This window comes from Cervus elaphus, chromosome 1 (assembly GCF_910594005.1).
Source record: "Cervus elaphus chromosome 1, mCerEla1.1, whole genome shotgun sequence".
In the NCBI taxonomy this organism is placed as follows: domain Eukaryota; kingdom Metazoa; phylum Chordata; class Mammalia; order Artiodactyla; family Cervidae; genus Cervus; species Cervus elaphus.
The window spans coordinates 56,047,883-56,073,430 of record NC_057815.1 but is presented as its reverse complement, the minus strand read 5'-3'; the positions used below and the strand labels follow the sequence as shown (position 1 = coordinate 56,073,430).

The window sequence follows — 25,548 nt, the reverse complement described above, 5'->3', positions numbered from 1 at the left end:
TGTCCCTTTTTTTAAAGGGTGTAAATGCCATCATTTAATACACTTTTACCTTTGAGTGTGTGTAAACTAAAGAATATTATTGACAGATTAGAATATAAAGAAGTAATAAGCCAAACAGGCAACTCATTAAAATTAAGTAAGACACTGAGCACTTGCATTTGCATCAAAGAGCCACTATTTATTTCCTGGGAAAGCTAATTTATGGAGAATTTGGTTGGTTTCTGATCCCATTGCAGTCTGACTTTATACACAGACTTCTTGGCTGTCTTGAAGATAATTAACTAGTGACCAGTCAGTTGCAAAACCAGCAGTCTTTTCTCAAATGACTCCTTCTTAATTTCTCTGTAGCATTTGGCACTGCAGCAGCCCCTCCTTATCTGTAGTTTCTCTTTCTGTGGTTTTAGTTACCTGTTGTCAGCTGTGGTCTGAAAATATTAAACAGAAAATTCCAGAAATAAAGAATTCATAGTTCATTGTATGTTCTTCAGAGTAGTGCGATGAAATTGCACGTTTTTGCTCCATGCTTCCCAGGACGTGAATCGTCCCTTTGTGCTGTGTGTCCCACCTGTTAGTCAGTTAATACCCACCTGGGTTATCAAATTGGCTGTCATGGTATACAGTGAACACATGAGAATGTGTGCAAGTAACCCCCATCCTTTTTTTTGGCCATTTCACATAACTTGCAGGATTTTAGTTCCCTGGCCAGGGATTGAACCAGGGCCACAACAGTGAAAGCTCCAGGTCCTAACCACTGAATGACCAGAGAATTACCAAGTAACTCTTATTGACTTAAAAATGGACCCAAAGCACAAGAGTGGTGATGCTGGCAAGTTACATAGGCCAAAGAGAAGCTTTAAAGTACTTCCTTTAAGTGAAAAGTTGAAACTTCTCTACTTAATAAGGAAAGAAAACATGCTGACGTTGCTAATATGTTTGGTAAGAATGAATCTTGTATCCGTGAAATTGTGAAGAAGGAAAAAGAAATTCTGTTAGTTTTCCTGTTGCATCTCAAAACTGCAGAAGTCATGGCCAAGTACACGTTAAGTGCTTAAAGATGGAAAAGGCATTAACATTTGTACAGTAAGATATTCTGAGAGAGAGACCACATTCATATAACATTTATTACAATATGTTGTTTATGATTTTTTTATTATTGATTATTATTGTTAATCTTCAATTATGCCTAATTTGTAAATTAAACTATATCATAGACTTGTTATGTATAGGAAAAAAACACATGTGGTTTCAGATGTCCACTGGGGGTCTTGGAACTTATCCCTCATGGATAAAGGGGGAGACTACTGGTTGGTCAGACCTTCTTCTTCTTGTTTGCTCACTCAGTTTTTATGTCTTTGTGGTTCTCCTACCACTTTGATTGTTCTTCCAGGCGTCATAATTCCTCATCCTTCCCTCACTTTGTAAATGTGCAAATCCTTTGAGGTTCTGTTTCGATTCCATCTCTTTTCTCACTTTGAGTTTGCCCTCAGTGATCTCATTGACCGTTGTGGCTTCAGTCCTTGTCGGCATGCAGTTGATTCACAAATCTGCCTTTCCTCTTAGGTTACAGTTCCTTCTTTGAGTGTCTTCAGATGACATAAATATCTTAGCAGAACTGCAGGTTGAAGAGTCACATAATTGAGCACTTCATCTTTCTTTCTCCTTGTTTTGTCCCCTTCCTCCTGTGGCTGTCCCCCAAACACGGTTGGTGTGCAGCCCCTGCCGTGCCTTTGCTCATGCGGTCTCCTTTCCTATCCTTCGCAGCACTGTTCCTTGTACTGTTTCACTGTGCTTTGAAGTCTGCCCCAAATACTGTCTTTTCTGCAAACTGCTGATCTGGGCTGCAGATGACCTGGCTGTTCTTTGCTCTAAAATGGGGGGGGTTTCCTAAGGCTATTTATTTATTGAAATTATAAAGCTCTTTGTGATTTCTGTCTGTGTTTGCTTTTCTAGCCATAAATCTGGCCACTCCCTCTCAGGAAGTCTAATTGACCACATGATCCACATAGAATCACTTCTTGTTCCTCGGAGCAGAGCTTTGTGCTTCCATGCATATGTCATTTCCCCTGGTGGCGTATCTTCCACTTAGTGCTTTTTAGGGCTGTGGGTGTTTAGAGTTGATAAAGTGGCCTTTGAGACTAGTCCTGTAGAGAAGTCTTCCATCATATAAATAGAGTCCTCTGAGTTCTATAAGCAGTTGGGCATAGAAAAAAGGGATAGAGTGTGAGCTTTGATTTAAACTCCAGTCTTGATATTTACTAGTCATGTAAACTTGGTACCCAATTTTCCTGAATGTGTTTCCTGATCTGTAAAATGAGGAAGATATTTAACCTTTAGGGGGCCAACACAAAGTTTAAATGAGAAACTGCATATAAAATGCCAAGCATATGCTAAGTCCTCAATAAATGGTGTTAAAGAGAGAAAAAAAAGAAAAGGAAAGAAAAAAGAGGAGCAGCAGCTGTTACTTTCCCTTCTTGGGGTCATTTGTGTATATTGGGGGCATGGGAAACTGTGGCAGACGGAGACTCGGTGCCGAAGGCAGAGCACAAAGGATATCTTCTTACTCTTGGGAAACTGGTTTGCCAACCACAAAGAGAAACTTCTTCCTGCAGCCAACTAGTGACTTCTTCCTTATGTTATACACACTTTGTTCATCTCTGTCTCTAAACAGAATTTCTTTGCTCATGTTTCCATACTGTCCCCAGTATGGCTTTAAAATGCAGGTTGTGTATGTTGCTCCCTCCCACTCCTCCAGTACAGATAAATCCTAACTCTTTACCCTGAATTATATATATGGCTCTTCATGATCTGGTCTTCACTCTCTCTCTTTCACCGTGCCACATACAGTGGGCGTTTTTTGTTTTTTTTTCTGACTGTCCAGTATCTGAATTCTTTCCTGTGTCTGGAAGGAGGACAGGACCTGTCTCATATCTCACATATTGAGTTTAGATACTCATTTTCCCTGCTTCCTGGCAGCTCGGGCATAGAAATGTGACCCAGTGTGACTCTGACCCTGCAGTGAGTGACATGGAAGATCAAGGACTGGATCAGTGGCAGCAGCGATGGCCTCCTGTTACACTGACCGTGGTGTCTCCACCTGCTGGTACCACGAGTAGTTTCAACTGCAGTTCTGACTGCCTAACCTGGATTGTTAATGGCTTAGTTTTAGAGTCTAGATGTTTTAGCCTTTGTGTTAGATCTTTGAGGTTACCCATTGCTTTTCCAATACATTCTTTATCTGTTTAAAGGAACTCAAGATAGTTTCTGTGATTTGCACTTATGAAGAGCCTGACTTATACCACCCTCAGTACCAAGTAGCCCATTCATATTAATCTTCTGCATTTCTAAACTGACCATGGTTGTGTCCACCTCTGGGCTGTCTCACATTCTGTTCTACCTGTAACAGTCTTCGTTTTTAAACTGTTTGACTCTTGATGGTTCTTTGGGACTCAGCTCCGTCACCTTTTCAGTAAATCTTTCCCCAGTTCTTAAGATTGGGTTGTTAGCTCCTCAGTGTTGCCACAGAAGCCTCTGTTTACATCTGTGTAATACTTAGGACACTATATTGTGATTGTCTTGACATTCCTTGGAGACAAGGGCTAGCAGTATTGAGTTGGCCAAAAAGTTCATTAGGGTTTTTCTTCAGGCTCTTTTGGGAAAACTCAAACAAACTTTTTGTCCAACCCAAAATATTCAGTATCTCTGTGATGTCCCTGGCAGATAATGACTACTGTCTAACTTTTATCAGTTGAATGAGTAAAAACTATTGAATCATACACTGTGTTATGTTAAGATTTGTCTGTTTGCATGTCTGTTTTTCATAATAAACTGTGACTAGTCTAAGAGCAGGGACCAAGTTATTCTTCATCTTTATATCCTTAATTTTTAAAAACCTATTTATTTATTTCTTTATTTGGCTGGGCTGGATCTTTAGTTGTGACACGTGGGATGTAATTCCCTGACCAGGGATCAAACCCAGGCCCCTTGCATTGGGAGCACAGAGTCTTAGCCACTCGACCACTAGAGTAGTTTCTTTATATCCTTCCGTAGCTTAGTAGTTGGCTCATTTTTGTGCATGCGTGCCAAGTCACTTCAGTCGTGTCTGATTTTTTTCAGTCCCACAGACTACAGCCCACCAGGCTCCTCTGTCCATGGGATTCTCCAGGCAAGAGTACTGGAGTGGGTTACCATTCCCTTTTTCAGGGGAGCTTCCTGACCTGGAGATTGAACCCAGGTCTCCTGCATTGCAGGCAGATTCTTCACCATCTGAGCCACCACGGAAGCGTACCAGTAGACCCTGAGGGAATGTTGAATACATGATTGAATGACCGAGTGGCAGAGCTGTCTTTTTAGAATTTCAGTTAAATAGTTTTTCCCAAGAGAAAGTATCTTCTTTGACCATATAGGTAAGAATGATATATGCATGTAGCTCATATTGAATAACTGACATTCTTAACTCCTATACCAAGATTGGTAGTCTGTTGAGAAGATAATATTTATACATGAAAAAATTACTTGACAAGCTAGTATTTCATGTGCCAAGTGAGTCACATGAGCAGGTGTTACTTCAGTGTCAGGCTCAATATAACATTCTTAATTGAACCTTTGAAAGTGTGGTACCTAAGCAACTACTAGGAAATGGTTATTGGTTAACTGGATTGATTAAAATGGAAGCCTGTAGTAGGCTTTGTCTTTCTGTTTTACTTGGTTTACGTGCTACTTATTTAGGACTGATTCATTGGAATTTTTCCTCATTTCTTTTTAGGTCCAAGACAACTTTGACAAGATTGAATTCAATAGGATGTGTTGGACCCTCTGTGTCAAAAAAAATCTCACAAAGAATCCCCTGTTCATTACGGAAGAAGATGCATTTAAAATATGGGTTATTTTCAACTTTTTATCTGAGGACAAATACCCACTAATTATTGTGCCAGAAGAGGTAAGGTGTGGCTCTGAGAAGCTTTATGTGACTATCTTAGCATCTAATAGATCTAACTTGGAAGTATCTGTGTTAATTCAGTGTAGATATGGAAGGAGGTCCTATGCTAGTGTTTTTGGATCAAAGGCAAAAAAGCGTGGATCCAAAAAAGTCCCAGACTTAGTAATTTGAGGTCATGCAGTAACTCTGGATATTTACAGGCAGGGTGGGGTTCTTCCTCTTTAAGCTGTTCTAATTATAGACAAATCCATTCTCATGTTCAAGGAGTCTTCTATTCAGTACAAGTCACAGCATAATTTTCTGTCTACTTACATGTTGGCAAACCATAAGAACTAGCTGAAGGATACTATATGGGAAACACATAGGATCCAGAATGTTATTCCCAAGGCTCATTTATGTGAGAAAATACTATTCCTGTGTCAAAGTCAAGGATGGATACTTTTTTAAAACCATGCTTTGCAAAGTAAATTAAAAAGTAAATTAAAAAGGACATTGGCTTGTTCTGTTGTGGATTATTTTCCCTGAGCTTCTGAAGGTGGGGAAAGGAGCAGGGAATGCAGGAGTAAGGTCTGTGCTGTCTTATTGCCCTAAAAATGATGCATATATGCTTATTACAGTTGTAAATTTAGAAAAGACTAATAATATCAGATTAATCAGCTGTAGTCTTCCCCTTAAAAAAAGAGTCATCTGTAATCCTCTAACATTGGACAATGTTATTTAACCTCTTGAATTTTAATTTCCTCATCTATAAAATAGAGCTCTTAAAAATGTTTATTCTAAGGGTTGTGAGGCTTCATATTTAAAGAACTTAGTTCAGTAAGTGAAACAAGTCAGGGAAAGATGGCTACGTATGATTTCATGCATATGTGGAATATAAACAAAATAACCAAACCAAACAAAAACATGTAGATGCAGGGAACAGAATAGTGGTTATCAGAGGGGTTGTGGGGGTGGGGATGGTAAAATGAATAAAGAGGGTCAACTGTATCATGATGGATGGAAACTAAATTTTTGGTGGCGAGAATACTGTAGTGCATATAGATGTAGAAATACAATGTTGTATACAAGAAACTTATGTAATGTTATAAACCAGTGTTACCTCAATAAAAAAATCTAAAATTAAAAAATAATAATTAAATTGTGACTAGGGGAAAAAATAAATAAAGGAGTTAGCTCAGTGCCAAGCACGTGATATGTATTTAGTAAATATGTTAGCTCCTGTGACTAATGTTATTGCATACATTTTTACATTTTTGCACACTAGTCTGCTTCTTTCTTTCCACAGTTTCATCAGTGGAATTCTAAGTCCTAAAAAATGCATACTTCTAGGGTATTAGATAAACGAGGCAGAACTGCCCCTTCAGAAGGCTATACCAGTTTATATACCCACCACTAGTGATCAAGCGTGCCCATTATTATCCACTCTGCCAGCATGGAGTCCGGTCTGTGATTTATTTCTGTGATTCATGTTCATGTTAGGAAAATCTGTTTAAAAGTTTACACTGCAATATTTTTTCAAATCAGCAAGTATTTATTGACTGGCAACAATAAATGAGGCAATAAGAGGAATCTGAAGTGAAAAAGATGACTTCCTGCCTTCAAGAAATTTGCAGTCTGCTCAAGCAAAAGAAAGTCAAGTGTAATTCAAAGCAAAATAAACAACCTGTTATGAGAGAGCTCAAATGCCATGTAAATACAGAGAAGGGAAAGATTTATTCCAGTTTGGGAGAAGTCAGGGATCAGGGAAGTCTTTTTTAAGAGAGGCAATAGAATGCAGTGGTTAAAAGGAGCATCTTAAACTTTTTCAGTGAAGGCCAGACAGAAAATATTTGAGACTTTGTGGGCTTTCTGACCATATTGTCTGTGTTGTAGCTACTCAACTCTGCTGTTAATAGCATGAAAGCAGCCACAAGACAGTATGTTGCTTCAATAAAACTTTTATTTATGGATGTTGAAATTTGAATTTCATATAATTTTCATGGACCATGAAGTATTATTATACTTTTGATTCCCCCCTGCAACCACTTAAAAATGTGAAAACGGTTCTTAAAGCAAGGGTGTATAAAAACAGGCTGAGAGTCATATTTGGCTCGTAGGGTAGATTTGACTCATGGGCTGTAATTTGGTGTTCCCTGGTTAAGAGCAGAGATCTGGAGTCAGTTGTCTTGGATTTGAATTCTAGCTTCATCACTGCTTACTAGCTGTGAGACCTTGGGCAATTTATTTAATTTTTGCTACAGTTTCCACCACTGTAAACTAAGGCTAATGCTACTATCTACCTCCTACTGTTTTTGTGACGATGAAATGAGAAGAATGCCTGGCCTTTAGGAAGTGCTCATTGTGTTTGCTGTTATATTTAGGGGGGAAATAACACTTATGCTGGGGCTTAAAAGATGGAAGAGTTTTGACTAATGAAAAAAGCAAAGGAGAAGACTTCTGGGTGGAAGGGACAGAGGGTGAGGTCATGTGAGGCAGGAAAGCAAAGGAAGAGCATGTCTGAGATGAGTGAGGTATCTCACTTGGCCAAGTTGCCAGTCTTCGAAGTAGCTGGACTGACTGATTTAAGCCAGAAAGGTAATTTTAAAAATGTTGGGTAGCTTATAGAATGGCTATTATGGCTGAAAACCAGGTGTGGAGGCTGTGCAGTGGGGAACCACAGGGAGACTTTATTGTACTGTGGAATATTTCTGACCCTGCACACTGCTGCCCGGGAACTCAGATCTTCCTGCAACTGTTCTTGGAGAGCTTTCTATGCCTACTTCCCAATCACAGGGTATGATGCATCTGATCGTTATGATCTAGGTCAGCTGCCATGAACTAGCTGCAGAGGAGGCTTGAGAAGGGCCCATTTGTGTTTAGCGTCCACAGTGGGATTCCCCAGACATAAGGGGGTTAGCGTTGATTTAACAGCGTGCCCGCTAGCTTCTCCCATCCTGGACTGGTCTATTTACCTGGTCATTCTTTTGGTCATGGGCACGATGAGACTCTGGGGTCAGTTACTTCAGCGCCCAGCCCACTGGTTTTTTCCAAAGACTGAGAGTTCTGAGATTTGGAATTTCAGTACGCCCTGGACAACCTCCGTTTGTGACCCTGGAGAACAGAAGAACCTGAAACATGTCATTTTGAAGACTACTAATTTAGGATTTTACTTTGAACTTTCCTCACTAATAAGGTTAATAATGAAGTGATACTCCCAACAACAACTATTGCTACTAAGCCCCTGTAGAGATAAAAGTAGATCAGTGATAAGAGCTTTTATATATTATTTTTAGTTCATAGAATGAATGAGTGACTGATTCATGCCCAGAGCTTAATTATGTGAGGGTTTGGTGGCTGTCACTCTAATCTTTTGTGTGCCTTCATTAGTTTTCATGGTCAGAAAGAGGCAGGCCTGCTATATGTAAGCCAAGTTTTACTACTTCTGTCAGAGAGCTGGTAGAGAGAGTTATTTTAAAAAATTAATAGCATCCTTTCCCTATAAAACCAGACCACCTTACTTGCCTCCTAAGAAATCTGTATGCAGGTCAGGAAGCAACAGTTAGAACCGGACATGGAACAAAAGACTGGTTCAAAATTGGGAAAGGAGTACGTTAAGGCTGTATGTTGTCACCCTGCTCATTTAACTTGTATGTACAGTACATCATGCAAAATGATGGGCTGAATGAATCACAAGCTAGAATCAAGGTTATTGATATCAATAACCTCAGATATGTAGACAACACCACCCTTATGGCAGAAAGTGAAGAGGAACTAAAGAGCCTGTTGATAAAAGTGAAAGAGGAGAGTGAAAAAGCTGGCTTAAAACTCAAAATTCCAAAAACTAAGACCATGGCATCCAGTCCCATCACTTCATGGCACATATATGGGGAAGCAATGGACACAGTGACAGACTTTATTTTCTTAAGCTCCAAAATCACTGCAGCCATGAACTTAAAAGACAGTTGCTCCTTGGAAGAAAAGATATGACCAACCTGGACAGCAGATTAAATAGCAGAGACATTACTTTGCCAACAAAGGTCCGTCTAGTCAAAGCTATGGTTTTTCCAGTAGTCATGTATGGATGTGAGAGTTGGACCATAAAGCTGAGTGCCAAAGAACAGATGCTTTTGAACTGTGGTGTTAGAGAAGACTCTTGAGAGTCCCTTGGATAACAGGGAAACAAAACCAGTCAATCCTAAAGGAAATCAGTCCTGAATATTCATTGGAAAGACTGATGCTGAAGCTGAAGCTCCAATACTCTGGCCAACTGATGTGAAGAACTGACTCATTGGATTAAGACCCTGGTGCTGGGAAAGATTGAAGGCAGGAGGAGAAGGGGACGACAGAGGATAAAATGGTTGGATGGCATCACCAACTCAGTGTACATGAATTTGATCAAGCTCAGGGAGTTGGTGATGGACAGGGAAGCCTGGCGTGCTGTACTCCATGGGGTCGATCAGATACGACTGAGTGACTGAACTGAACTTTCCCTATAGATAGTATCTTTCCCCTGGTAGCTCCGATAGTAAAGAATCTGCCTGCAATTTGATCCCTGAGTTGGGAAGATCCCCTGGAGAAATGAATGGCAACCCACTCCAGTATTCTTGCCTGGAGAATTCCATGGATAAAGGAGCCTGGTGGGCTGTAGTCCATGGGCTCACAGAGAGTCGGACATGACTAAGCGACTAACACTTTCACTTTCCCTATAAAATATCTGTTAATTACAGAAACTTTAGGTTCTTATTCTACTTATTTCTACAAATAAGTATAAAGAACTTTCTTTTTATAGTTCTGTAGTTCTGCCACTGAAAGAGAACCAAGGTTAGCATTTGGAAATACTACTTTTTATATTTTTTTCTATTCATGACTTTTTAAAAAAATACAGTGTGGTTGTATAATATATACAATTTTCCCTGCTCTTTTTTTCAGTTAACATTATGCTGTAAAGATGTCATTGAAAATTAATAAATGTAATTTTAATAACTGTAAAAAAGGGGGGGTTAGGTGCTGGGCAGTGAAAATGAATGACACATGTCCTTTTTAACTGGAGCATGATGGCTGTGCAGGGACAGAGACAACTTTCAGGTCTGGGCAACTGGGAGGAAATATAGTGTAGTTGTTTAAAGCGTGGTCTTTCAGATCAGACTGCCTGATTTAAATCCCTGCTTGACCACCCTTTGGCTCTGTGACCATGAGCAGATTACTTAGTCTCCCTGTTTGCTTCCTTCACTAGACACTTGTGAGGACTAAAGTATGTGAAGCACTGGTGATGAACTATTTGGGATGTGATGTATGGTGATGGTTTGGTACAGTTGGCATTATGAGTGGATCATCCTTGTGGAACTGCCTTGTTTCAACTGGAAGAGTACGTTTAGAGCTGTGAGAGGCCAGGGCTGGAGACAGAGAGGGAAGCCACGGGAGTGGGTTAGATCAGGAAGAAAGAGACGGTAGTGGGAGAAGCGAGGGCTGAGCACAGAGGCATGGGTCCCTTTCTGTACCCGGGGGAGGAAGTAGATTTGGTGAAGGAAGTTTAATAGTCTGTCAGGTAGGAGAACTGGGAGAGTGTTGAGTCATGGGTGCCAAAGAAAAAAAAGTTCTAAGAAGCAGAAAAGTAGTTCCTAGCGTTAGGTGCTATAGAAAAATTACAGGGTGATGAATGAGAAGTTGTCCTTGGATTTAATAATTAGGTTGTCATTGGTGAGCAAGGAGAAAGCAAGTTCACTGCAGTGGTGGGAACAGTTTCTCAGTGTTTAATAATAATAATGTAATTGTGCACGTATGTTAAAGGGGAAATTAAAACATGTTATGGAATTTTTGTCCATGAAAATTATCTTGCTTAATACAGAGACATATAGAAGGGAATAGAATGTTGATAGATGTAGATATGGCAATGGTATTTTTAAACCTAGCTGCTGCTTGGAAGAATTATGCTAATAAAATCTCCATTGTTGTCTTTTAAGACATTTTGTAGTTTTACTCTGCATTTTCTTTGGAACTGGAGATGTAGTGGGTCTCTTACCCATGATCTTTTGGTTCTTTCCATCACCAAAATATATATGGTGGACTTGAAAGTGACCTTAGAATTAGAAATTACTTTGTAGGGAGATTTACCGTATTCCCTGAAGCAGCTCTGACTTGATGTGGGGGACTTGTCATTGGCTTTAAGTCATCACTGAGTCACAGGCTGTGGAGGGAGCCTGTCAGCACCAGCTTCCTGACTGCCCTGTCTAAGACACTCAAACGATTTCTGCTTTGGGTGGCCTGAAAAACTGTGACTCACAAAGACTTGAGGTGGGCCATGAGTTTTATTTTTCTGCACCCGGAGCCCAGCCAAGATGCCACAGCTTGCTTGTTTTCCTCTCTGCAGGCTGACAAGAGTGTCTTGCTCCTCTCCTAAACAACTTAATCTCGTTTGAGAAGGGAACAGCCTTTTCTTGACTTGTCAGGATAGCCAGGCAGCATACCTTGTCATGTCACTGTTTGGACATATTCTGTTGTTTTGATGTCCTTAGCTCCCTCAGCATTCTTCTGATTAGAAGTAGAATTAGAGTTAGATCTACAGATTACTCCTCTGTGGCCAGGAGTACTTGTGTGGGGAAAGAAAGGATCATTAAAACAGATTTATGTGAAATAGCTTTGTTTGACTACTGAGCCAGCCTCCTAAGATTTAAAATATGGTCTTGTGTTTATTAAGCTATTAGCACATCTCCTGGCTTTTGCTCAAGCAATGCAAATTCAAGGTTGCACGTTTTATGAAAAACAGTGGAGTTTTTTCTTCAGGTTCCATTCTCTGTTAGATTTTGCTTCCTTCCTAAGTACTTATTAAAGTACTGTTATGGTACTAAGTATTAAAAAAGAACTGTATTTGGAACTAGTTTTAGGCTTACAGATTTTAATAAAATTAAGTATGAAAACATACACATTTAAAATAAAATTGAAGTATAATGTCTTAATTTGTCATGTATGAGTTTGATTTGTAATATTACCAGTTGATTTTAGGCTTTATAAATTTAAAGTAATCTTTATGTTTCCAATAAGTCGTTTATCATAATGATCATTTGCATTTTAAGTCCAAAATGTTTTAAAGTGAGATTTTATTCTCCACCTTTGATTAATACTGTATTAGACATAAGTAACAGTGGTAGTTATATGAATAACATAAGTGGTATAGATAAATTTGCTTTTGATTCATTTCTTATCACCGAGAAAGTAGTTATCAAGAACATTGAATAAATAAATGACTTACTTCACGAAAGTCCAGAACTAGCGTGTCCCCATTTGAGGTGGTTCTGAAATTTTTCTCGAACGGTTTTCCTGGAAATGTGTGTGTGTGAAGTATAGTTTTTACATGAGTATTCATTTCCCACTGAGCCAAGAACAAAACAGGATGTGTCTGTTGCTTATTTGGAAGAATTGCCTTCATGCAGTTAAATCTCAAACCTGAAAGAGTTTTAAGAGATCCCCAGTGAAATAAAATCTGAATTAAGTCAATAAAGGCCCTCTTTAATGATTACAGGGAAAGAACTTTTAACAAAGAAATTTCAGAGCCAGAGGCCTCAAAAATCACATGCAGCTTGAAAGTTTATTCTTTGTTATTTTTGGTGCAACTTGCCTTGGAAGGAGGAAGTAAGCTGCTTCCTGAAACTGAATGAGCTCTTAGAATTGGTGCAGGCCACTCAGACTAACACAGCAACACGTGATTTATTATTTAGTATGATCAAATAGTTGAGAATGGGAATGTTTGTCTCTCCTTGGCGCAATACAATGAAAGAAGAGGTTCTTAAGTTACTTGGTTGTGATAAGTATGTGATTGTGTTCAAAGTCAGCAGGAAGTAAGTCTAGATCAGTTACCTGGCAGTCACTGGGAATGCAGAGGACAAACTGGGCCCCGATGACAAACTCTGAAGGGCTGGGGGTCGGGCGTGTGCACAAAGGTTCAGGAGGAACCTGGAGAGCTGCCCCTAGAAGAGCTCCGCTTGCTGTAGACTGGAAACATTGTAAAAGACGTTCCAATACAGGAGAGGAATTGAAGCTCCAATATACAAGCGGAACTGAGGGGCACAGGGTCATTCCCAGCTGTTTCCTGACTTGTTCTAATGGTCAGTCAGATGCACTGTCTTGTCACACCCACTTTTTGTCATCCTGTCCATACATGTGGCGACACCCATAGCCTCACTACTAAAACTTCTAGGAGTGCCTGTATAAGCTTTTATCCCAAGTTGTGATCAGGCAGCATGGGCCCTCTTTCTGCTGCCTTAGGGAGATTGAATTTTTGTGCGTGAGAATGCCTCTGAGTTAATTTACTTTGGTCAGTTGTTTATATAATTAAGTTTTTCTTTCTTGTGCCTTATTGCTTTAATCTTTTTTTCCCGTCTTCTCTTTTCTATCCTGGTCTCTCTGTCCCTCTTCCCTTTTTTCTTCTTGATTTCCCTTGTTCTCTTTTTCCACTTCCTGTCCCTGTTATTTCTTTTTAAAAGCCAAGAACTTACCTGGTGGTCAGGTGGTTGAGAATTCTCCTGCCAGTGCAGGGGACATGGGTTCGATCCCTAGTCTGGGAAGATCCCACAGGCTGAGGGGAGCTAAGCCCATGTGTCACAGCCTGCATGGCACAGCTGCTGAAGGCCATGTGCCGTCGAGCCTGTGCTCTGTAGCATGAGAAGCCCTCACACTGCAACTGGAGAGCAGCTCCTGCGTGCTGCAAGTAGAGAAAGCCCATGTGTGGCAACAAAGACTCGGCACAGGCAAAAATAATTTTTTTAAAAAACCAAGAAAATAATATCTGTTAAATTTAACAGCAGATGCATAAGCTTAACAGGTACATCTCCAACAAGAGAAAGGGAAGACCTGAGTGTGTTTTTCTCCAGCAAATAAACATTTGTTGAACACCCCACTATATGCTAGATTTAAGGTATTAGATAATCTGCATACTGGAGGAGCTTATAATATCTCATCAAATTACATCAGTAGAGCTGTTGATATTTTTTGACCTTGGGATGTTTTGTGAGTGTGTTATTTCTTTGCAAACATGTTTTTCCTATTGTTCACATTCTTTTCCTGTTAAAGTATGTTATTTCACAAACAACATTATAACCAAATTGGGATTACAAAGAAGAGAAAGAAATTAATTCATAATCCTATCTGTAACAAAATTGACTGTAATATTTCCTCTAGTATTTGTCAGAATATTTACATAATCTTTATGCATTGGAAATCATAGGTAAATTTAATTTTGCCTTCTTCCTCATTCTGTTATTTCATGAATGCTTTCTTAAATGTAATTTGAAATGGTGCAGTACAGAAGGAAGTAGCATTGATTGAGTGCCTGTTATACCAGACATTGTGCACAGTGTTCTATTTTTGTCCCATTTTATCCCCATAGGAGTCCTACATGATGAGTTTTATTATACCCATTTCTTTGATGAAAAAATTGAGGTTTAGCTTGGTTTATTTCCATTTCATTAACTGAGCTCTACTACATCTGTGTATGATGCTGAGTTCTGGAGATTCAAAGATGAGTGGGACATTGTCCCTCCTATAATGAGTTCAAAAAAATCAGCAAGGGGCAGCATTTGAATATAGAGATACTTTCTGTACAGTATGCCGAGTTCAGAAGAGGAACACCTGACCTGGGTCAGAGCACTTTTACCAGAGCAGTGCTTCTCAGACTTTAATATGCATAGGAAAGTACCTGGGTTCTTGTTAAAATGCAGATCCTGATTTGCGGGTCTTTGGTGGGATATGACTGAGTAGAGAAATGGGGAGAGGTAATCTCAACAGGACAGCATGGGGCAAGGCACAGAAGCATAAAAAAGTGTGTTAAATGGGTAAACTATTTATAATCTATTGCACATGTTGGCTGACTACAGCTTACTGGCTGAATTCAGTTCACACCCTGTTTTTATATAGCCCATGTCCTAAGATAGTTTTTACATTTTTAAAGGGTTGTTAAAAAGGAAAACCCAAAACAAAGAAAAACGTATAGCAGAGATGTATAAAGTCTTAAATATTAACTAGCTAGCTCTTTATAGAGCTTGCGTGGGATCAGTGTTGATGGTGGTGTTGGTGGGGTGTAAAATCTGCAGTGAGGCATGGCGGAGAAAATGTTAGAGATGATACACAGGGGGTGAGTGACCACAGGGGGACACAGAGGAGCTTGCCTTTATCTTTGAGGTGATAGGGAGCCAGGCAGAATTTAAAGAGGGGAAGTGAAAACAGTAGGATTTTGTCACTGATCTTGATGTAAAGGAGTGGGGCATGGTTTGTCATCCTGGCATGGGTGAATGGTGTTGTTCACAATTGAAATCCATAATTGGAGGAGAAGCCATTTGAAAGGTAGAGATGATTCATTCATATTTGGATATGTTGAGTTTGAGAGAGCACTGTAGGATACCCAGGCTTTCCAGAAGGTAAGAGACATCAATTCTAATTCAGTATTACTGCCTCACAGTTTGTTTTTAAAACTGTTACTATTTCATTTACATTTTAAAAATACTTTCATATCATGTGCACATCCATTCATTGTGCACTCATTCATCAGAAAAAGAAAAGGTTATTGGACAGCAGGTGTCTTGTGATCCCTTTCATGCCAGTGTTGTGTGTGTGTAGAGCTTTTTGGAGGGATGAGCATGGTATTTTCTATTTCTGTATACAAAGCTATGTGTTTCAGAATTTAATAAACTTTTCTGGCCCAGTCTAGGAGTTCACCATTGTTTACAACACACAGAATTCTAATGAGAAGTGGCAGCATTAATTTAAAATAATTGGCTTATGTGGAAAATTTATAAATTGGTGACTAACTTGTACATACTTTGAGATGATTATTTAGTGCTTGCATACTGGTTCAGTAAAATTAGTATTCTCATATATTGAAATCCAACAGAGTAAACAGATCGCATCAGTTAGTTTGTGTATGATAGTGTCTGTATGCAGTTTGCTTTTGTTCTTTATATAAATAGGCTCTTAAGGGTTCCAGTTTTTTATTACTTTATTCTAAGTTAGCATAGAATCAGTGGCTTTTTATCCACACCCTTCTCCTTGATGGTGTCAAGATTCTTTAAAGATATACTTGGAACTATAAAAGAATATTTCCTAAATTGACCTTTTAATTTAGTTATTTAGTGTAAATAACATAGATACATACCTAAGTTTAAAAGTTTTTTTTTTTTTGCTATGCAATAATACTTTAAAAATTCTTTTTATAGATTGAATACCTGCTTAAGAAACTTACAGAAGCTATGGGAGTAAGTTGGCAACAAGAACAATTTGAAAATTATAAAATCAACTTTGATGACAGTAAAGATGGCCTTTCTGTGTGGGAACTGATTGAGCTTGTTGGAAATGGACAGTTTAGCAAAGGCATGGATCGACAGACTGTGTCCATGGCAATTAACGAGGTCTTCAATGAGCTCATATTAGATGTGCTGAAACAGGTAAGCGTCCTGTGACACAGTTTCTCCTCACCTTTAGAATTTGACATGTTTGAAATAAAACATTTTTATCACAAAGATGAGCCTAAGTCACTTATATTTTTACACTAATTTAGAACAGGAATAAAATTTCTTATTTTCCCAGTCTTGTGTTAGGCTTACATTGTAAATAATTACAGTTAAACACTGGGAGGTTGCTATTTTGAAAGAACTGTTTAAATGGTCACATTTCTGAACATAGTACTTTCGTGTCTTGTGTACGTCTATCCCTTTCATGCAATGTGATATGTGTGTGTAGAGCTGTCTGGAGGGATGGGGGCCAAAATGTTAGAAGTGATCACTGCTGGGTTGTGGGATTTCTGAATTTTATTTTATTCTTTTTCTTATTATTGGACTTACTACTATAATATTTATATATGTTAACCTCTCTATATGATATTTATAATTTTTATGAAATCAGAAAAATACCCTTACTTTTGGGGAAGAGTGCCTTTATGTAATAAAGTTGTGTTTATCATACTAGGTTATAAAGTTTGTATTCTCAGTACCAGCATAGCATCTGATAATATTTATGGTACAGATGTGCTGATATACATAGTCTGTTTAATAAAGTTAATGCTTAGTAAATAGAATTTATATATTTTGAGTGGATCTTTCAGATGTCTTACATTATTATATTGAATAATAACCCTTACTGGTTGGTCCTTGTTTTGCTCTCTTAGGTAATGATGTTGTTTTTGCTCTTTTCTTCAGATGTAGCCTATTAATAAACTTTAATTGAGGCTTAATTTGTGTAGGTTTTTGGTGCTATAAGAGGGTGGGAAACATGGTCTCTGAAGAGGATTTCCAGGCCCATTAGGATGGCAGAATATAGAACTGCAGATGAACTGCAGTATGAGATAGTTTTGGTTTAAATGTCAAGAGCTAGCAAACCGGACAAGTAATGTGCTTAGAACTTAGTATAGTGGTCACATGATACAGCCAAAGCATTATTATGTATTTGATGATGTGTATAGTCTGCCACAGGCTATCGGCACCTATAGATTTACTGTGTAAAATGTTAACTATCCTTTAACAATCCTGAAGTGTTTTGGTCTGTAGTAATGTGTAGTCTTGCTGAAATAAAATTTTGGATCACACGTCTTTGAGGCTGACATATGGGAAGAAAATACAAGCCTAGTAAGTGTGAGCCTAAAAGCTATACTTAGAAGCCAGGATCCTAACTACTGGTCCATTTCATGTCTGCTCCTTTGGAGCAGATTTCATGCTCCGGAATCCTGAGAGGTCAGGTAGAGAGGTACACTGGTGCCAGAGGGTGACTGTCTGAGAAGGCGTGCTTGGCCAGCTTTACTGACACCTTTTAGCATTTTTAATAATGGAGGTCTAGATTTACTGAGAATCACAGTTAGGGTGTGTGTGTTAAAAGGAAGAGGTGTGGTGGGGGGTGGGGAAGAGGGGTGTGTGTGTGTGTGTGTGTGTGTGTGTGTGTTAAAAGGAGGAGATACCAGCTCTCATAAGGAAAAGCACCAGCATTTATATCAGATTTAATCTTACCTAGGGTTACATGATAAAAAAAGGCCATAGACGGAAAAACTGGACTGAACGCTGGTTTGTATTAAAACCCAACATAATTTCTTATTATGTGAGTGAGGATCTGAAAGATAAGAAAGGAGACATTCTCTTGGATGAGAACTGCTGTGTGGAGGTAAGAGTCAATGGTTACCTCTTTCCAGTGCTGCCGCCTGCTGTCCAAGTGGTTTATCTTCCTTCTTCTAGACTCTGGGGCCTTAAAAATAATCTTAAAAGTCACATTTCTAAAATAATATAGGCATACAGTAACCATAGTTTCTGAACCAGAGAATTACAGATACCTAACAAAATTTTTTTCTAATGTGAATTGATTTTCTGTCTTCTATTTGAGAATAAAGTATAGGGATTAAATCTCATGTATTTGTATATTTAAGGAGTCATTTCTTGAGTAAATTGGAGTCATAAATAAGAAAACAAAGCCAAAAAAATTCAGTAAGACAGTGTTTGAAATCATGAGTATTTCTGAGAACCTGGGCCATTTTTGAGTGTAATAAATAAACCAAAAGAACATGTCTTTGAATAACTGGTATGACTTTCAGAACACTTTATCACTGCTAATTCTGTAAATAGGTGAAGTCCTCAAGAACATAATGTTTTGAATTTTTTGTTTATACCTGAATTATTACCACATCTTTATTTGTTGAAGAACATTTAAAATACCTAAGATCTCATTCATAAATGATAATGTGTCTTGATGGATGAAATGGTATGTATTAATATTAAAGGTGTGCAGTGCCCAGTAAGGGGTCTTCTTAGATTCAGCTAAACATGGAGACTCACAGGATTATGATAGATCATGCCAGTCTACTTATAAGGATATAGGACAAGAACCACAGCTTGCTAGCAACAACACCCTTGGTGCAAGGAAGGGAGAGGCACATCTGCAGGGTGTGAGAATCACCCTGGGTGTCTATACCTATTGGAACAGTTAGTTCCATGGGCATATTTTCCAGGATTCCTGTGAGAGACGTGTTCAGGCATAAGGTGCAATGTACAAGGGTTGCTGTGCTCAGGAAATGGCCCATCAAGTGGTGTTGGTTCTCCCAGTCTAGATGTTGTACACTCATCTGGGGTGATTTTTACCGCAAGTATTGTTGCCTAGAGGGCAGCATAAGTAAATCAGTAACATTCATTTATAGGTACTTCTTGTATAAGTAATTAAGTTTGAATTTAAATACTTGAAAGTAAAATTTGAAAGACTAATTTTGCTTTCTGTCTTAGTCCTTGCCTGACAAAGATGGAAAGAAATGCCTTTTTCTCATAAAATGTTTCGATAAGACCTTTGAAATCAGTGCTTCAGATAAGAAGAAGAAACAAGAGTGGATTCAGGGTAAGGTACTTTTTATTACTTGTCATGATATAACTTGAGAGCACTTTCTGTTTTTCATTGAGAGTCCCTTAGACAGCAAGGAGATCAAACCAGTCAATCCTAAAGGAAATCAACCCTGAATATTCATTGGAAGGACTGGTGCTGAAGCTGAAGCTCCAGTACTTTGGTGACTGATGCAAAGAGCCAACTCATTGGAAAAGACCTTGATGCTGGGAAAGATTGAGGCAGGAGGAGAAGGGGGCAACAGGATGAGATGGTTGGATAGCATCACTGACTCAATGGACATGAGTTTGAGCAAGCTCTGGGAGGCAGTTAAGGACAGGGAAGCCTGGGATGTTGCAGTCCATGGGGTCTCAAAGAGTTGGACACGACTGAGCAGCTGAACAAGAGATACTCGGCATTGTTCGCCATTTAGGGTTAGGGTTAGGGTTAGGGTTAGGGTTAGGGTTAGGGTTTGCCTATAGTTACCTCTGTGTGAAGCACAGTAGCGAGAAGAAAAACATGCTGAGAGGAGTTCCCAACATTTTCATCAGTTTCATTTGCCTGATGAACTTGTGGGAAAAGTACAAACTGGACCTTTTTGGTTTTATTTATTTACTCTTACTATTTCAAGAATATGGAATTTCCCCCTTTAAGGACCATGAAGAATTTTAAAGTGGCCATTTTGAGTATTTAGAAATATGTAAAACAAAAGAGGAATTATGCAATAGGTTTTGAATACTTCAAGTAATTTTCAAGATTTGTTACTTTCACAGGAAATCACTAGTTTCAGATACCTCGAGAATGAAAACTTTTGATTTAATAACTTTTAAACTAAAATATCACTCCAGCATTAGTAAAGATTAAAGTGAAATTTTTCTCTTTAATCATGAAAGGGGATTCTGAATGTTATATTCTTCAATATAGGTAAAATTGTTTATTGAGAATTGTGGACATTTTGATGTAGCTTCAGAGTTTGAGGCAATGTACCTGGGTCTGGATCCTCTCTCCTGGGTCACTAGGAATTCTGGAGCAGCTTTCTTCTCTGGAATGGGGCTAATGATAGTACCTACCTCTCAGAGTTGTTGTGAGGGTTAATAATGAGATAGTGAAGATAGAGTTGCACATTTTAAAAATGACACATCGTTGCAGAAATGTTTGTGATAGATTTATAAACAAATGTCCATTAATCGGGGCATGGTTGAACAGATGATGGCACAGCTGCACACTGGAGGACTGATCAGTACTGCGCATGTATACTGATAGGAAAAGCTCTCCAGGGTGAAGTAAGAGGACAGACTCAGGCTCTCATGAGAGTGTTACACCACCACTGTGTCAGTGGAAGGTGGAAAATGTATATATACGTTTATTTGTATATGCTTTTAAAGTATCTCAGGAAAGATGCACAGAAACAGTTGGTGTTAGTTGGTAGGGGAGTGAAGAGCTCAGTGCTTGGGAATAGGAGTAGGAGGGAGATTTCATCTGTGTCCTTTCAGGCTTTTGAATTTGAACAGTGTGAAAGTACTGGTTATTTATTTAATTTTTGATTTTATTTTTAATTGGAGGATAATTGCTTTACAATGTTGTGTTGGTTTCTTCTGTACAATAATGTGAATCAGCTGTAAGTACACATTTATCCCCTCCCTTCTTGAGCCTCCCTCCCACCCTACCCCCATACTAGCTATTTAGATAATGGAAACAATCAGGAAAGAAATCAGATTTCATACAAAAATTAGATAATGCATGTGAAGAGTGTATGTGTGTGTATATATATACACATATATTTATATATAGCAAATATTCAATACATGGTTGGCTGTTATCACCTTTGGAAGGAAGTATATAGGGAGATGGTTTCATAAGGCATAGATGAAGGGCAGACTACCTACAGTTCAGTTGCTCAGTCGTGTCTGACTCTTTGCGACTCCATGGACTGTAGCACGCCAGGCCTCCCTGTCCATCACCAACTCCTGGAGCTTGCTCAAACATATATCCATTGAGTTGGTGATGCCATCCAACCATCTCATCTTCTGTTGTCCCCTTCTCCTCCTGCCTTCAATCTTTCCCAGCATCAGGGTCTTTTCTAATGAGTCAGTTTTTTGCATCAGGTAGCCAAAGTGTATTGGAGCTTCCGCTTCAGCATCAGTCTCTCCAATGAATATTCAGGACTGATTTCCATTAGGATTGACTACCTACAGCAGGTAGCAAATCAGATACCAGGAATTTTGAATCTCAGCCCTTGTGAAGTCTTATTCTTATTTGGCCTTTTGGGAAGTTAAGGAAGGGAGTTGCAAGTGTTGGGAGTTCCTCAAATGCATGTTATGTTCCCAAATCAAATCTATTTAAGCACAGATGGGCAGTTATGGGACTTTGGAGCTGGAAGGGACTCAAGAGATCATCCCTCTCTGGTTAGAGATGAGAAACTCATGTGTAAGTGATTCTGTGACTGGCTCACGGTCACACCGCTGCTCAGTGGCAGGATCAGAATTACCCTGGGTTTCTGCTTTTCTTCCCACTATGCCATTCAGGTTAGGCTCACAGAATAAAGGGTATTTCCCATCTTTTCTCTCATGCCTTTCACAGCCATCCATTCTACCATCCATCTCCTGAAGCTGGGCAGCCCCCCACCACACAAAGAAGCCCGCCAGCGTCGGAAAGAACTGCGGAAGAAGCTGCTGGCAGAGCAGGAGGAGCTGGAGCGACAGATGAAGGAGCTCCAGGTAGCGAACGAAAACAAACAGCAGGAGCTGGAGGCCGTGAGGAAGGTGAGAGTGGACGCCGGGCGGGGGCGGTCTCCTGTTTCTCTGTAGGAGCCTCTGTGACCTTGCTTATGGGCTTCAGTTCTACCAGGACTAGGTTAACATGAGTGTAGGGAGATTGTTTGGAGAACTGCGCTTCCAGGAAGTGTCTCTAGACCTCTGAGAGAGACACTGTTTTCCCAGCCCTTGAGGGTATGAGGGTCTCAAGACAACAGGGATATTTCATTGACCAGAAAAGAGCAATTGTAAGAACAGTGAGTACAGTTGAATTCGTTCACAGAAAGATGAGAAGTTTCTCCTGAGGATTTCAGGGTCACTTTTGTTGAACTGGATAGGATCCGTTGCTTTTTTAGGTTTTCCTCCTTAGCTCCCATCTTCACTCATGAGGATCTTGGAAGACGCTTAGTGTTAGAATTGTGAGTTTTACTTATTGTTTGGAGTCAAAGATACAGTCTGGACACCACCACCACCACCCCGCCCCCAACTCCCTCTTGAGATGCCAGTCCCAAGTCCAGGTTGTTACCTGTGCTTCTGAGCAGCTGGCTCTGTCAGAGGTTCCCACAGCCTCCTCTCCTGTGCTGTGCTGAGTCAGTCAGTCACATCTGACCCTTTGTGACCCCATTCTCTGTAGCCTGCCAGTCTCCACTGTCCATGGGGATTCTCCAGGTAAGAATACTGGAGTGGGTTTCCATGCCCGCTTCCAGGGGATCTTCCCAACCCAGGTCTCCTGCTTTGCAGGTGGATTCTTTACCAGCTGAGCTACCAGGGAAGTGCCCCCCCACCACAATTTAGGTTTTATTAATTTGGTAGAGCAGCTTACATAACTCGGAGAAATGTTTTCCATACTAGGCACTGGTTTCTTATAAAAGACTGTAACTCAGGAATAGACAGATGCATAGCGCAGCATGTGAGGAAACGGCACGGAACTTCCATGCCCTCTCTAGGTGTAGCACTCTCCCCAAATCTTCATATGTTTACTAACCTGGAATCTCTTCGAACCCTGTGCTTTTGGGTTGTTATGGAAGATTCATTACACAGGCATGATTGATTACATCATTGGACATTGGTGATTGACTCAACCCCCCAGCCCTTCTCCCTTCCTCAGAGGTCAGACTGAAAGTTCCCACCACATGGTAGGTTTCATTGGCAACCAGCCCCTATCCATATGTGTTTTCTTAAAGTCACTTTATTATCACTCTCAACACTTAGGAAATTCCAAGACTTTGAGGAGATCTATGCCCAAAGAAACTGGGACAAAGACCAAATACATGTATTTCTTACTGTAAATCGCAATATCATGGATAGGTGTATGAGTTTTTACAGGTGTCTAGATTCTTGAAACCATCACAGACAGAATATAGAACAATGCCAATGTTTCAGAGATTTCCCATGCTGCCCCGTGTATTCAGACTCTCTCCTTACCCCTGGCCCCTGGAAACCACTGATCTGTTTTCTGTTCCTATATTCTTGTCTTTCCAAATTATCATATAAACAGAATCATAGAGTATGTATGTTTTCAGTATGTGGGTTCTTTCATTTACCATCATGCATTTGAGATTCATCCATCTGGGATCCTTTTAAACTCATTGACTTTTAACCCAACCTCCGGGAGCATGTAGGTCCCTGTTCTGTGCTACATGAATGCGTACCGATTTGGTCAGACCTCAGCTGACCTCAACCACCTTTCTACATCCTAGTTCTACCGAATCATTAAAGCAGCTGATTTGGGGTTTGATGGGTAAATATTGGAAAGCAGTTATTATGGATCCTTTTAAGAATTGTTAAATTGTGCTCGCTTCGGCAGCACATATACTAAAATTGGAACGATACAGAGAAGATTAGCATGGCCCCTGCGCAAGGATGACACGCAAATTCGTGAAGCGTTCCATATTTTTAAAAAAAAAGAAAAAAAAAAAAAGAATTGTTAAATTTCTTTTCTTGTCAAAAAAGAAAATTCTCCAGTTTTTCATTGAAGCATTTTTAGAAAAATATCACTTAGATGAATATTTGAATCACCTGGAATGAGATTTCATTTTGTGAGACTTGATACAGGCTTCATTTAATTCAGAAGGAGGAATAAGAAATCGTGGTAGGTTGTTTTTTTTGTGTGTGTTTTCTTTTTGGCTGCACTGTGCAGCTTGTGGGATTTTAGTTCCTCGACCAAGGATTGAACCTGGGCCCTTGGCAGTGAGAGTGTGGGGTCCTAACCACTGGACTGCCAGGAAATTCACTGGTATTTTTTTTTAATAAATTAACATATTTCTTTAAAATGTTACTCAAGTAATTTTATTAAAAGACTTAATTTTTTTAGAGATGTTTTAGGTTCACAGTAAAACTAAGAGGAAGGTGCACAGATTTTGTATATACCTCCAGTGTCAATATATGCATATCCTCCCCTAGAATCAACATCCCCAACCAGAGTGGTACGTTTATTTCAATTGATGAGTGTACACTGACACTCCTAGTCACCTGAAGTCCATAGTTTACCTTAGGGTCCACTCTTGGTGGTGTATGTTCTATGGGTTCAGACAAATGTATAACAACATGTATCTACATTATAATACCATTCAGAGTATTTTTTCACTGTATATTGCCTTAAAAATCCTTTGTGTTCCACCTGCTTATCCCCCTCAACCCCAGCACATAATTTTTATTTCTACTTTTGTTTCTTTTAAAAAATATAATCATTTGTATAAGTAATAAAATCATATGGTTCAAAAATTTTAAAATATAAAAAGGGATTCAGTGAAAAAATTTCCTCCTACTCTTTTCTTCCCTCTGCTTGGTTCCTATGCCTTGCCTAAGACAACTGTTATTTTCATTTCTTATGTATCTTTCTAGATTCATGTAATGCATATTCAAGAGAATATGAATATACATTCTTGTTTATCCATTTTTAAACACAAAAAGTACATACTTACGATTCTGCATCTAGTTTATATATATATATATATTTTTTTTTTTTTCTGTGTCAGTGTAGTATAAAGAGCGTTCTCATTCTTTCTGATAGCTATAAAATATTCTATTATATGACCATATCATTACTTATTTAACCAGTTCCTCCTATTGATGAACTTTTGGGTGGTTTTAGTCTTTTGTTTTAATAAGCAGTGCTGCAGGGAATTATTTTGTACTGTGTCATTTTATAAATGTTCATACATGTCTAAAGGGCTTCCCTGGTGGCCCAGACAGTAAAAGTCCTGCTTGCTATGCAGGAGACCTGGCTTCAGTCTTTGGGTCAGAAAGATCTCCTGGAGAAAGGACTAGCTACCCACTCCAGTACTGCCTGGAGAATCCCATGGACAGAGGAGCCTGGCGAGCTATAGTCCATGGGGTTGCAAAGAGTCAGACACGACTGAGTGACTAAGACTTACTTATACATGTCTAATATATCTGTAGAATGAATTTTTAGAGGTGGGATTGCTGGGTCAGAGTGTATATGCATCTATAATTATGACATACAGGCAGATGGAACAGCCACCTTGTCAAATACTGCTATTCACTGTGTCAGACAAAAAACTGTTCTAGAATTTGCCAGTTAACTCCTCC

General features: G+C 39.3%; 1 protein-coding gene and 1 non-coding gene across 3 annotated transcripts in view; both read left to right on the top strand.

Annotated features, from left to right (window-relative positions):
• The window catches only part of SWAP70 (switching B cell complex subunit SWAP70), a 75,344-nt gene that overhangs the window by 35,126 nt on the left and 14,670 nt on the right, over positions 1-25,548 (top strand). The window contains exons 3-7 of one of the 2 annotated variants that reach the window (XM_043903322.1): positions 4,763-4,936; positions 16,117-16,344; positions 17,900-18,046; positions 19,153-19,261; positions 21,824-22,005. In XM_043903322.1, coding sequence (XP_043759257.1) covers positions 4,763-4,936; positions 16,117-16,344; positions 17,900-18,046; positions 19,153-19,261; positions 21,824-22,005 — 840 coding nt within the window. The remainder of the gene's footprint in view (positions 1-4,762; positions 4,937-16,116; positions 16,345-17,899; positions 18,047-19,152; positions 19,262-21,823; positions 22,006-25,548) is intronic. The other variant, XM_043903330.1, reaches the window with a different exon arrangement.
• LOC122703859 lies at positions 23,788-23,894 on the top strand. Its single transcript, XR_006343634.1, has one exon. It is a non-coding gene; the product is annotated as a U6 spliceosomal RNA (small nuclear RNA).